This window comes from Coregonus lavaretus (genome assembly GCF_964263955.1).
Source record: "Coregonus lavaretus genome assembly, contig: HAP1_SCAFFOLD_47, whole genome shotgun sequence".
NCBI classification, from domain to species: Eukaryota; Metazoa; Chordata; class Actinopteri; order Salmoniformes; family Salmonidae; genus Coregonus; species Coregonus lavaretus.
This window is the reverse complement of record NW_028161510.1, coordinates 462,060-477,086: the sequence shown is the minus strand read 5'-3', so window position 1 is coordinate 477,086 and position 15,027 is coordinate 462,060. Positions and strand designations below refer to the sequence as shown.

General features: G+C 40.7%; 1 protein-coding gene across 1 annotated transcript in view; it reads left to right on the top strand.

Annotated features, from left to right (window-relative positions):
• The window catches only part of LOC311120496 (uncharacterized protein), a gene marked incomplete at its 5' end in the record, with an annotated part of 64,075 nt that extends 53,620 nt beyond the window's left edge, over window positions 1-10,455 (top strand). The window contains 2 exons of the mRNA XM_084195082.1: window positions 8,608-8,786; window positions 9,149-10,455. Of these exons, the coding sequence (XP_084051208.1) occupies window positions 8,608-8,786; window positions 9,149-10,168 (1,199 nt within the window). The 3' untranslated portion in view covers window positions 10,169-10,455. The remainder of the gene's footprint in view (window positions 1-8,607; window positions 8,787-9,148) is intronic.
• Window positions 10,456-15,027: the final 4,572 nt, after the last annotated feature.

The window sequence follows — 15,027 nt, the reverse complement described above, 5'->3', positions numbered from 1 at the left end:
CTGTATGTACAGGGGGGTACCGGTGCAAATAGTCCGGGTAGCCATGATTAGCTGTTCAGGAGTCTTATGGCTTGGGGGTAGAAGCTGTTGAGAAGTATTTTGGACCTAGACTTGTCACTCCGGTACCGCTTGCCGTGCGGTAGCAGAGAGAACAGTCTATGACTAGGGTGGCTGGAGTCTTTGACAATTTTGAGGGCCTTCCTCTGACACCGCCTGGTATAGAGGTCCTGGATGGCAGGAAGCTTGGCCCCAGTGATGTACTGGGCCGTACGCACTACCCTCTGTAGTGCCTTGCGGTCGGAGGCCAAGCAGTTGCCATACCAGGCGGTGATGCAACCAGTCAGGATGCTCTCGATGGTGCAGCTGTATAATTTTTTGAGGATCTGAGGACCCATGCCAAATCTTTTCAGTCTCCTGAGGGGGAATAGGCTTTGTCGTGCGCTCTTCATGACTGTCTTGGTGTGTTTGGACCATGATAGTTCGTTGGTGATGTGGACACCAAGGAACTTGAAGCTCTCAACCTGTTCCACTACAGCCCTGTCGATGAGAATGGGGGCGTGCCCAGTCCTCTTTTTTTTTCCTGTAGTCCACAATCATCTCCTTTGTCTTGGTCACGTTGAGGGAGAGGTTGTTATCCTGGCACCACATGGCCAGGTCTCTGACCTCCTCCCTATAGGCTGTCTCATCGTTGTCGGTGATCAGGCCTACCACTGTTGTGTCGTCGGCAAACTTAATGATGGTGTTGGAGTCGTGCCTGGCCATGCAGTCATGGGTGAACAGGGAGTACAGGGGGGGACTGAGCACGCACCCCTGAGGGGCCCCCGTGTTGAGGATCAGTGTGGCAGATGTGTTGTTACCTACCCTTACCCTTACCTACCCTAGGTGTGTCTATGATTTTGAGAGTAGTTACATTTCTCCAGTCCCATCCATCATCTTATTACCAAAACAGTGGTGGAATGACAGCTTTGTTATTGTTTGAACTGCAGATTGGTTGATTGATTGATGAGTGGCTTTTTTTAAAGGGACAACCTAGGTTTTTAAACAGCAACAAAATGGCTGCCCTGAGACTTGGTTTGGTAAACAGCTGAGGGATGGGGGCTGGAGAAATGTAACCACTCTCAAATTCATAGAGAAAGCTATTGTAGCAACCGTAACCCAAAACCTAGCGACCTCGTCAAGAAGTTCAGACATCTTTGCGTAACGGTTATGAGGTGTACATGCCTTTAACCAAAGCCAGTGTGAAATCGTTACAGCTTTGAAGTTCTCAAGCAATGTTATTCAATTCAAAATGTTTGGTAAGGATGAATGTCTGATTTGAAAACGTTAATGAGGCTAATAGGATTTTGAAAGTCGTGTAGTGTCCACCCGGCGTAAGATACTCAAGGCACGTCAAAGGTCTGACTGGACAGAGATGCTGGGGGAAATGGTCACAACAGGGGACTAGTGGGTGTGTGTTTCAGGGGAAGGGGGTGGATCTGATCTCCATCACCTAGGACTTGACAATGGTTCATCAAATCTCCCTGTTTCTGCCATTTTTTACTCAATTTTGCATTGCCTTCTCCTACAGCTGCAACTGTATATGCATTTGTAAATCAAGTCCTTTCTTGAGTTGGGCTCTGGGATGTGAACATCTGTTGAGCATCTGAGTTTATGGTTGTTTGTGGGGGAAAGGGGTTGAGTGTTAATGAGTGTGTGTGTGTGTGTGTGTGTGTGTGTGTGTGTGTGTGTGTGTGTATCCCACAACTTGCTAGGGATATATGGAGGCTTAAATATCCTGACCCAGTGAGACTCAATCAAGCTAGTCGTCTTCACTACTTTCGTATCTCATTCTCGCTGGCACCAAAAGTTTAAAAAGTGTTGATGGGGACAGAATTTGGTCAGACCATCATATAATTGGCATATACATTACCCTTACTGAATTTCCACGTGGGCAATGGTATTGGAATTTAATCAAAGCCTATTGGATGATAATTTGTTTTTAACTAGGACAGAGGAATTTATAACTTAATTTTTCCGACATGACATAGGTACAGCAGATCCCCTTAATTGTGTGGGACACTTTTAAATGTGCGTTTAGAGGTCATGCAATTCAGTACTCATCTCTAAAACTAAAGCAATTTAGGTCAAAAGACTCCATATTAACAAAGGAAATGGAAGGACTAACAGTACAGATAGATAGCAATAAAAACTGTACCAAAGAGGCTCAGGATAAGTTAGAGGAAAAACAAAAAGAAATGGAGGAACTTACTCAAGAAAGATCCAGTGTAATATATTATTAAAATTAAATGAACTGGATGGAATATGGGGAAAAATGCATCAAATTATTTTGCCATCATCAACATAGAAATGCTACCAAAAAGGATTTACTGAAACTTGTTGCAAATGATGGAGTCACCCATGATTCACCAAACGATATTTTGAAAGAGGAAGCAAAGTACTTTAAGCATATGTTTTCGTTTCAGTCTCCTCCATCTCCACTAACCAAAGCTAATTGTATGGATTTATTTTCTATTAATAATGTAAAATTAACAGCTGTACAGAAAGACTCATGTGAAGGCCATATTACAGAGGAGGAACATCTTGATGCAATTAAAGCCTTTAAGTCCGGGAAAACTCCTGGGCTGGATGGCATACCAGTGGAGGTATACCAAACCTTTTTTGATATACTCAGAGGACCGTTATTAGCATGTTTTAACCACTCCTATATAAATGGTAGATTATCGGACACTCAACAAGAAGGTCTGATTTCATTATTACTGAAACAGGACACAAGTAGTAAATATAAAGGTCCATTAAAAAAATTGGAGGCCTTTTACACTTCAGTGTTGTGATGCAAAAAATTCTAGCAAAATGCTTAGCGCATAGAATGAAAAAGGTATTGTCGGCTATTATTCATCCTAATCAGACAGGTTTTTTACATGGACGATACATTGGAGATAATATACAGTGGGGAAAAAAAGTATTTAGTCAGCCACCAATTGTGCAAGTTCTCCCACTTAAAAAGATGAGAGGCCTGTAATTTTCATCATAGGTACACGTCAACTATGACAGACAAAATGAGGGAAAAAAAATCCAGAAAATCACTTTGTAGGATTTTTAATGAATTTATTTGCAAATTATGGTGGAAAATAAGTATTTGGTTAATAACAAAAGTTTCTCAATACTTTGTTATATACCCTTTGTTGGCAATGACACAGGTCAAACGTTTTCTGTAAGTCTTCACAAGGTTTTCACAAACTGTTGCTGGTATTTTGGCCCATTCCTCCATGCAGATCTCCTCTAGAGCAGTGATGTTTTGGGGCTGTCGCTGGGCAACACGGACTTTCAACTCCCTCCAAAGATTTTCTATGGGGTTGAGATCTGGAGACTGGCTAGGCCACTCCAGGACCTTGAAATGCTTCTTACGAAGCCACTCCTTCGTTGCCCGGGCGGTGTGTTTGGGATCATTGTCATGCTAAAAGACCCAGCCACGTTTCATCTTCAATGCCCTTGCTGATGGAAGGAGGTTTTCACTCAAAATCTCACAATACATGGCCCCATTCATTCTTTCCTTTACACGGATCAGTCGTCCTGGTCCCTTTGCAGATAAACAGACCCAAAGCATGATGTTTCCACCCCCATGCTTCACAGTAGGTATGGTGTTCTTTGGATGCAACTCAGCATTCTTTGTCCTCCAAACACGACGAGTTGAGTTTTTACCAAAAAGTTATATTTTGGTTTCATCTGACCATATGACATTCTCCCAATCCTCTTCTGGATCATCCAAATGCACTCTAGCAAACTTCAGACGGGCCTGGACATGTACTGGCTTAAGCAGGGGGACACGTCTGGCACTGCAGGATTTAAGTCCCTGGCGGCGTAGTGTGTTACTGATGGTAGGCTTTGTTACTTTGGTCCCAGCTCTCTGCAGGTCATTCACTAGGTCCCCCCATGTGCTTCTGGGATTTTTGCTCACCGTTCTTGTGATCATTTTGACCCCACGGGGTGAGATCTTGCGTGGAGCCCCAGATCGAGGGAGATTATCAGTGGTCTTGTATGTCTTCCATTTCCTAATAATTGCTCCCACAGTTGATTTCTTCAAACCAAGCTGCTTACCTATTGCAGATTCAGTCTTCCCAGCCTGGTGCAGGTCTACAATTTTGTTTCTGGTGTCCTTTGACAGCTCTTTGGTCTTGGCCATAGTGGAGTTTGGAGTGTGACTGTTTGAGGTTGTGGACAGGTGTCTTTTATACTGATAACAAGTTAAAACAGATGCCATTAATACAGGTAACGAGTGGAGGACAGAGGAGCCTCTTAAAGAAGAAGTTACAGGTCTGTGAGAGCCAGAAATCGTGCTTGTTTGTAGGTGACCAAATACTTATTTTCCACCATAATTTGCAAATAAATTCATAAAAAATTCTACAATGTGATTTTCTGGAATTTTTTTTCTCAATTTGTCTGTCATAGTTGACGTGTACCTATGATGAAAATTACAGGCCTCTCTCATCTTTTTAAGTGGGAGAACTTGCACAATTGGTGGCTGACTAAATACTTTTTCCCCCCACTGTAAGACAAGTACTGGAAACGATAGAAGACTATGAAAAATCAGGGAAACCAGCCCTGGTATTCATAGCTGACTTTGAAAAGGCCTTTGATAAAGTACGACTGGAGTTTATATATAAATGCCTGGAATATTTCAATTTTGGAAAATCTCTTATAAAATGGGTTAAAGTTATAGTAACCCTAGGTGTAAAATAGTCAATAATGGTTACTTCTCAGAAAGTATTAAACTGTCAAGAGGAGTAAAACAAGGTTGTCCATTATCGGCATATCTATTTATTATGCCCATTGAAATGTTAGCTGTTAAAATCAGATCCAACAATAATATTAAGGGATTAGAAATCCAGGGCTTAAAAACAAAGGTGTCATTGTACGCTGATGATTTTAATGTTTTCTTTAAAATCCACAAATTAGGATCAATCCACAGCCTCATAGAGGATCTAGACACTTTTTCTAACCAAATTATGATAAGTGTACTATATTACGTATTGGATCACTAAAAAATACAACTTTTACATTACCTTGTAGTTTACCAATAAAATGGTCTGATGGGGATGTGGACATACTCGGTATACGTATCCCGAAATAAATAAATGATCTCACATTTTAATAGATAGTTATCAAAAATAGATAAGATCTTGCTACCATGCAAAGGAAAATACCTGTCTATTTGTGGAAAAATCACCCTGATTAACTCTTTTGTCATATCTCAGTTGACCTATTTGCTTATGGTTTTGCCAACACCTAGCGACCTGTTTTTAAAGAAATTATATGAGCAAAAAATATTCAATTTTATTTGGAATGGCAAGACAGACAAAATTATAAAGGGCCTATTTATATAATGAATTTGAATTCAGAGGGCAGAAATTATTAAATATTAAAGCATTAGACCTCTCACTAAAGGCATCAGTCATACAAAAGTTATACTTAAATCCGAACTGGTTCTCTAGCTGATTAGTAAGAATGTCTCACCCTATGTTCAAGAATGGCCTTTTTCCCTTTATTCAGAAAAAGGCCATTATTTGAAAAACGAAATCATCTCCAAAATATAGTTATTTTTAAAACAAGCCATAGAAAGTTGGTTGCAATTTCAGTTTAATCTACCAGAAAGGACTGAACAAATAATACAACAAATATTGTGGTAAATCTCAAATATACTAATTGATAAAAAAAACGGTATTTTTCGATAAAATGTTTAAAAAGCTATAATCTTTGTAAATGACATCATAAATAGGACTGGTGGAGTTACAGTGAGTGAAAAAAGTATTTGATCCCCTGCTGATTTTGTACGTTTGCCCACTGACAAAGACTTGATCAGTCTATCATTTTAATTGTAGGTTTATTTGAACAGTGAGAGACAGAATTACAACAACAAAAATCCAGAAAAACGCATGTCAAAACTGTTATAGATTGATTTGCATTTTAATGAGGGAAATAAGTATTTGACCCCTCTGCAAAACATGACTTAGTACTTGGTGGCAAAACCCTTGTTGGCAATCACAGAGGTCAGACGTTTCTTATAGTTGGACACCAGGTTTGCACACATATCAGGAGTGATTTTGTTCCACTCCTCTTTGCAGATCTTCTCCAAGTCATTAAGGTTTCGAGGCTGACGTTTGGCAACTCGAACCTTCAGCTCCCTCCACAGATTTTCTATGGGATTAAGGTCTGGAGACTGGCTAGGCCACTCCAGGACCTTAATGTGCTTCTTCTTGAGCCACTCCTTTGTTGCCTTGGCCGTGTGTTTTGGGTCATTGTCATGCTGGAATACCCATCCACGACCCATTTTCAATGCCCTGGCTGAGGGAAGGAGGTTCTCACCCAAGATTTGACGGTACATGGCCCCGTCCATCGTCCCTTTGATGTGGTGAAGTTGTCCTGTCCCCTTAGTAGAAAAACACCCCCAAAGCATGATGTTTCCACCTCCATGTTTGACGGTGGGGATGGTGTTCTTGGGGTCATAGGCAGCATTCCTCCTCCTCCAAACACGGCGAGTTGAGTTGATGCCAAAGAGCTCGATTTTGGTCTCATCTGACCACAACACTTTCACCCAGTTCTCCTCTGAATCATTCAGATGTTCATTGGCAAACTTCAGACCGCCCTGTATATGTGCTTTCTTGAGCAGGGGGACCTTGCGGGCGCTGCAGGATTTCAGTCCTTCACGGCGTAGTGTGTTACCAATTGTTTTCTTGGTGACTATGGTCCCAGCTGCCTTGAGATCATTGACAAGATCCTCCCGTGTAGTTCTGGGCTGATTCCTCACCGTTCTTTGTCAGTGGGCAAACGTACAAAATCAGCAGGGGATCAAATATTTTTTTCCCTCACTGTATGTCACACATGCAGCTAACAAAAATATATGGAAATGTCTGCTCTACCCACAATTACAACCAACTAATTGCAGCATTACCGCAAAAATGGAAGGGGGAATAGGTAAGGAACTTGTCTGTCGGCCCTGCATTAAAGACCAAAATTGGTTAAAGAAAATGTTGATACATTTTTTTTATACCAGTTTCAAGGACATACCAATTGACAGCTGTGCCGTATAGATGCAAAATAGTTGGGAATACATTTTCCATTCCATGGCACATGGTGTATGAACTGACATGCAAAACGACGCCGGATTCAAAACGTAGAATTGTTAAATTTAAATTATTATATACAATTCTTGCAACCAATAGAATGTTATACAGTGGTCTGTAATTTTTATCATAGGTACACTTCAACTGTGAGAGACGGAATCTAAAACAAAAATCCAGAAAATCACATTGTATGATTTTTAAGTAATTAATTTGCTTTTTATTGCATGACATAAGTATTTGATACATCAGAAAAGCAGAACTTAATATTTGGTACAGAAACCTTTGTTTGCAATTACAGAGATCATACGTTTCCTGTAGGTCTTGACCAGGTTTGCACACACTGCAGCAGGGATTTTGGCCCACTCCTCCATACAGACCTTCTCCAGATCCTTCAGGTTTCGGGGCTGTCGCTGGGCAATACGGACTTTCAGCTCCCTCCAAAGATTTTGTATTGGGTTCAGGTCTGGAGACTGGCTAGGCCACTCCAGGACCTTGAGATGCTTCTTACTGAGCCACTCCTTAGTTGCCCTGGCTGTGTGTTTCGGGTCGTTGTCATGCTGGAAGACCCAGCCACGACCCATCTTCAATGCTCTTACTGAGGGAAGGAGGTTGTTGGCCAAGATCTCGCGATACATGGCCCCATCCATCCTCCCCTCAATACGGTGCAGTCGTTCTGTCCCCTTTGCAGAAAAGCATCCCCAAAGAATGATTTTTCCACCTCCATGCTTCACGGTTGGGATGGTGTTCTTGGGGTTGTACTCATCCTTCTTCTTCCTCCAAACACGGCGAGTGGAGTTTAGACCAAAAAGCTCTATTTTGTCTCATCAGACCACATGACCTTCTCCCATTCCTCCTCTGGATCATCCAGATGGTCATTGGCAAACTTCAGACGGGCCTGGACATGCGCTGGCTTGAGCAGGGGGACCTTGCGTGCGCTGCAGGATTTTAATCCATGACGGCGTAGTGTGTTACTAATGGTTTTCTTTGAGACTGTGGTCCCAGCTCTCTTCAGGTCATTGACCAGGTCCTGCCGTGTAGTTCATTAAATGTCCAGCCCCAAAGGGGTTAATTTGTTCAACCAAAGTTCCTCAGAGGATCTGATGATATAGGCCCTAGGTCTAGATATTGTTTTTGTCTTTGGGTTTTAGGTTTTCCCTAATTGTAATCTACTACCTTTAGTACTTGAAGTTAATAAAATATTTAATAGCAACGGTAGACAATGTAATACTGTTAATAGTTTGTATTTTGAATGCAGCTCTTGTTAGCTTGAATGCTAACGCTCATTAACAGGCTGGTAGCAAAGCTAGCCAAAGAGCATTTTACTGGTTGAAGTTGAAGTGTTTTTTAAAGTATAAAGCAGTTGATTTGAGACGATGGCACAAACATTATATTAAGCAGGACATTCAAATGAGTCTTACAATTATAATCCAAAAGTAGTGGGAAATGCAATCATAAGCAACCTGTAAATGGAGGCTATTTTTGCTGGCAGCCTACGAGAACTCCCCTGAGTTTTCCCCCACGGTGGTGAAATTGGCAGCCTACCAGAACTCCCCTGAGTTTTCCCCCACGGTGGTGAAATTGGCAGCCTACCAGAACTCCCCTGAGTTTTCCCCCACGGTGGTGAAATTGGCAGCCTACCAGAACTCCCCTGAGTTTTCCCCCACGGTGGTGAAATTGTGAAACCGACACAGATCTTAATGCAGCCATTTTTGCAAACACAGAAAGGGGCTTATATTGGTGACCAAAAGTCGTCTGGCAAACTGCTTAGGGTTTCAGCAACTTTAAGAACTGATTTTTTTGTCTAGAATCATCCAAACAAATTGTTGTACAACATAATGGTCATCACCTTTTAGCTCAAATAAACTGGATTTCTGCTGTTGTGGACCTTTAACCATCTGTCTGACTTTGTTGTTCACACAGGAGGGAGACGTGACTATCGTGGATCCTCTGGGGAGCCTCAACAACATCTTGAAGCTGACAAGGCAGAGAAGAGTCTCTCCACATCAGAACACCTCAAGAAACACCAGCAGAGACCCACAGGGAAGAAACCTCACCAATGCGCTGACTGTGGGAAGAGTTACTCAAGCTCAGAGTTACTAAAAGCACACCAGAGACATCACACTAGAGAGAAACCTTACAGCTGTGATCAATGTGGGAAGAGTTTTTTTAAACCTAGCCATCTTAAAATACATCAGAGAACACACACCGGAGAGAAACCTTTCCACTGCTCTGACTGTGGAAAGAGATTTGTTACATCAGGATGTTTAAAATCACACCAGAGAACACACACAGGAGAGAAATCTTATAGCTGTAATCAATGTTTGAAGAGTTTTTTAAAAGCTAGCCATCTTAAAATACATCAGAGAACACACACCGGAGAGAAACCTTTCCACTGCTCTGACTGTGGAAAGAGTTTTGTTTCATCAGGATGTTTAAAATCACACCAGAGAACACACACAGGAGAGAAATCTCACTGCTGCTCTGAATGTGGGAAGAGATGCACCTGTTTAGCAACCCTCAAAATACATCAGAGAATCCATACAGGAGAAAAACCTTATAGCTGTGATCAATGTGGGAAGAGTTTTAGTCACTCAAACAGCCTGAAATCACACCAGAGAACACACACAGGAGAGAGACCTTATAGCTGTGATCAATGTGGGAAGAGTTTTAGTCACTCAAACAGCCTGATAGTACACCAGAGAACACACACAGGAGAGAGACCTTATAGCTGTGGTCAATGTGGGAAGAGTTTTACTGGATCTAGGCCGCTGACTATACACCAGAGAACACACACAGGAGAGAAACCTTATCGCTGTAATCAATGTTTGAAGAGTTTTTTTACAGCTAGTGGTCTTAAAATACATCAGAGAACACACACCGGAGAGAAACCTTTCCACTGCTCTGACTGTGGAAAGAGTTTTGTTTCAGCAGGATGTTTAAAATCACACCAGAGAACACACACAGGAGAGAAACCTCATAGCTGTGATCAATGTGACAAGAGATTCTCTTATAAAATATCTCTGATTAAACATCAGAAAATTCATACATGAAGGAGTTGTTTCATGATATCAATGAAATAATGTCACAATGTAGAACGTCTTTAACATTGAAAGTGTTGCGTTACACTTACCCCGTTGGCGACCCACTTTAATCAAAATGCAACACTTCAAAATGTAGCTAGCTGTTTTCTACAAATTGTCCTCTGACCAGTGATGTACACATTATTCCCAGATTCCGTGTGGTTTTTGAGCTATTAGGTTTAACAGGACGTGCAACCTCATCTCCCCCCTCTCGCGCAATTGATTTCAATATATAATAAGTGTTGCGTTTTTCTTAGTTTTGGGGACCCCTACATTGAAATGCATCACTCCAAAATGTAGCTGACTGTCTTCTGCAGGTTGTCCTCTAACCAGTGAGGTAAAATATATCTCCCATTTACATGTGTGTTTTTAGTTGTGTTAGTTTCAACAGCACATAACAATACCAGTAATTTAATTACTATTGTGGCACGTTTTTTTTACATATTTTTTATAGGGTAGATCAGCTTAATATTGCAGATAGATTGTAACTTCCATCAATGTAATTGTCTGCATCACTTCCAATCCACCGTTTATTTATATATACAGTGGGGGGAAAAAGTATTTAGTCAGCCACCAATTGTGCAAGTTCTCCCACTTAAAAAGATGAGAGAGGCCTGTAATTTTCATCATAGGTACACGTCAACTATGAAAGACAAAATGAGGAAAAAAAATCCAGAAAATCACATTGCAGGATTTTTTATGAATTTATTTGCAAATTATGGTGGAAAATAAGTATTTGGTCAATAACAAAAGTTTCTCAATACTTTGTTATATACCCTTTGTTGGCAATGACACAGGTCAAACGTTTTCTGTAAGTCTTCACAAGGTTTTCACACACTGTTGCTGGTATTTTGGCCCATTCCTCCATGCAGATCTCCTCTAGAGCAGTGATGTTTTGGGGCTGTCGCTGGGCAACACAGACTTTCAACTCCCTCCAAAGATTTTCTATGGGGTTGAGATCTGGAGACTGGCTAGGCCACTCCAGGACCTTGAAATGCTTCTTACGAAGCCACTCCTTCGTTGCCCGGGCGGTGTGTTTGGGATCATTGTCATGCTGAAAGACCCAGCCACGTTTCATCTTCAATGCCCTTGCTGATGGAAGGAGGTTTTGACTCAAAATCTCACGATACATGGCCCCATTCATTCTTTCCTTTACACGGATCAGTCGTCCTGGTCCCTTTGCAGAAAAACAGCCACAAAGCATGATGTTTCCACCCCCATGCTTCACAGTAGGTATGGTGTTCTTTGGATGCAACTCAGCATTCTATGTCCTCCAAACACGACGAGTTGAGTTTTTACCAAAAAGTTATATTTTGGTTTCATCTGACCATATGACATTCTCCCAATCCTCTTCTGGATCATCCAAATGCACTCTAGCAAACTTCAGACGGGCCTGGACATGTACTGGCTTAAGCAGGGGGACACGTCTGGCACTGCAGGATTTGAGTCCCTGGCGGCGTAGTGTGTTACTGATGGTAGGCTTTGTTACTTTGGTCCCAGCTCTCTGCAGGTCATTCACTAGGTCCCCCCGTGTGGTTCTGGGATTTTTGCTCACCGTTCTTGTGATCATTTTGACCCCACGGGGTGAGATCTTGCGTGGAGCCCCAGATCGAGGGAGATTATCAGTGGTCTTGTATGTCTTCCATTTCCTAATAATTGCTCCCACAGTTGATTTCTTCAAACCAAGCTGCTTACCTATTGCAGATTCAGTCTTCCCAGCCTGGTGCAGGTCTACAATTTTGTTTCTGGTGTCCTTTGACAGCTCTTTGGTCTTGGCCATAGTGGAGTTTGGATTGTGACTGTTTGAGGTTGTGGACAGGTGTCTTTTATACTGATAACAAGTTCAAACAGGTGCCATTAATACAGGTAACGAGTGGAGGACAGAGGAGCCTCTTAAAGAAGAAGTTACAGGTCTGTGAGAGCCAGAACTCTTGCTTGTTTGTAGATGACCAAATACTTATTTTCCACCATAATTTGCAAATAAATTCATTAAAAATCCTACAATGTGATTTTCTGGATTTTTTTTTCTCAATTTGTCTGTCATAGTTGACGTGTACCTATGATGAAAATTACAGGCCTCTCTCATCTTTTTAAGTGGGAGAACTTGCACAATTGGTGGCTGACTAAATATTTTTTTCCCCACTGTGTATATATATATACACATACATACACACATATACATACACATTTACATACATACATCCATATATACACATACATATCCTTTAAAAATATATATATTTCCCTTTATTACTTTCCAACCCCACCACCCCTTCCCTAATTGGAGTAAACTAGTGAACAACAATGCTTAGGCCTCTACTTCCAGCTTATACATACTATATACATTTTATGGACACAGTCAATTTTACAATAATTATATTTTGTTTGTTTTTTCTCCTGAACTTCTTCTACTCTCAACCTCTCCGATCATTTTCATGATGTCCATCCGGTTTGCTTCTATATGCCATATCTTTCTAACTGTGCTCTTTCACAAAAGCTCCCAACCTATATACTTATTATGGACACAGTATGCTTACATTATTAGTTATCTTGTTATTAGTTGTTGTTAGTTGTTATTATTCCCATCCTTCAACTCCATTCAACACCACCCATCTATCTCTTAACACCACCCATATTGGATTTCTATTTGCCATATATTTTTCAACTGTACTGTGATGTTTTACAAAAGTTCTGAACCTTTCTATTCTCATTGTTTCTACAGATTGTAAATTGAAAATAAACATTTTTGCTAAAAGTATTATTATATTATTGATCGATTGACTATGATTTTTCAGCACATGTTTGTGTAGATAGTACATTTTATGTTTTAAATATACAGTTGATGTCGGAAGTTTACGTACAGGTTGGAGTCATTAAAACTAATTTTTTCAACCACTCCACAAATTTCTTGTTAACAAACTATAGTTTTGGCAAGTCGGTTAGGACATCTACTTTGAGCATGACACAAGCAATTTTTCCAACAATTGTTTACAGACAGATTATTTCACTTATAATTCACTGTATCACAATTCCAGTGGGTCAGAAGTTTACATACACTAAGTTGTCTGTGCCTTTAAACAGCTTGGAAAATTCCAGAAAATGATGTCATGGCTTTAGAAGCTTCTGATAGGCTAATTGATATCATTTGAGTCAATTGGAGGTGTACCTGTGGATGTATTTCAAGGCCTACCTTCAAACTCAGTGCCTCTTTGCTTGACATCATGGGAAAATCAAAAGAAATCTTCCAAACGCCTGAAGGTACCACGTTCATCTGTACAAACAATAGTACGCAAGTATTAACACCATGGGACCACGCAGCCGTCATACTGCTCAGGAAGGAGACGCGTTCTGTCTCCTAGAGATGAACGTACTTTGGTGCGAAAAGTGCAAATCAATCCCAGAACAACAGCAAAGGACCTTGTGAAGATGCTGGAGGAAACAGGTACAAAAGTATCTATATCCACAGTAAAACGAGTCCAATATTGACATAACCTGCAAGGCCGCTCAGCAAGGAAGAAGCCACTGCTCCAAAACCGCCAGAAAAATGCCAGACTACGGTTTGCAACTGCACATGGGGACAAAGATTGTACTTTTTGGAGAAATGTCCTCTGGTCTGATGAAACAAAAATAGATCTGTTTGGCCATAATGACCATCGTTATGTTTGTAGGAAAAGGGGGTTGCTTGCAAGCCGAAGAACACCATCCTAACCGTGAAGCACGGGGTTGGTAGCATCATGCTGTGGGGGTGCTTTGCTGGAGGAGGGACTGGTGCACTTCACAAAATAGATGGCATCATGAGGAAGGAAAGTTATGTGGATACATTGAAGCAACATCTCAAGACGTCAGTCAGGAAGTTAAAGCTTGATCGCAAATGGGTCTTCCAAATGGACAATGACCCCAAGCATACTTCCAAAGTTGTGGCAAAATGGCTTAAGGACAACAAAGTCAAGGTATTGGAGTGGCCATCACAAAGCCCTGACCTCAATCCTATAGAAAATGTGTGTCCAGAACTGAAAAAGCATGTGCGAGCAAGGAGGCCTACAAACCTGACTCAGTTACACCTGCTCTGTCAGGATGAATGGGCCAAAATTCACCCAACTTATTGTGAGAAGCTTGTGGAAGGCTACCCAAAACGTTTGACCCAAGTTAAACAATTTATAGGCAATGCTAACAACTACTAATAAACTTCTGACCCACTGGGAATGTGATGAAAGAAATAAAAGCTGAAATAAATCATTCTCTCTACTATTATTCTGACATTTCACATTCTTAAAATGAAGTGGTGATCCTAACTGACCTAAGACAGGGAATTTTTACTAGGATTAAATGTCAGGAATTGTGAAAAACTGAGTTTAAATGTATTTGGCTAAGGTGTATGTAAACGTCTGACTTCAACTGTATCACAAACTGTTTTTGCATATTGGTTATTGATTTGGACACATTAAAACTGTGTTTTGATATTGTGCTATCCCACCTAGCAAAATGTCATTGAAAATACGTTGAAAATAAGACTATGCCCGATGTCCAATCTACGTTTTGGTTGAAAGTAAAAGTTTAAAGGATGTATTTTTCAGGTCGTTTTTTCAACGACTTGAAAACAACTAAATTGAACGTACTTGCAGCCTATAAACGCAATATAAAAAATGGGATAAATAAACAAATTAAATGTATAAATAAAGCTTGATTTGAACAAATTGCAAAACAAATTAACCCAATGACTGACTTCAACCAATCCAGTGCATTTGTGTTGAAAATGAAATTTTTAAAATCAACAATACGTCAAAGGATTCAACTACTGAAAACTGAAACAAACAAATGGATCAAACAGA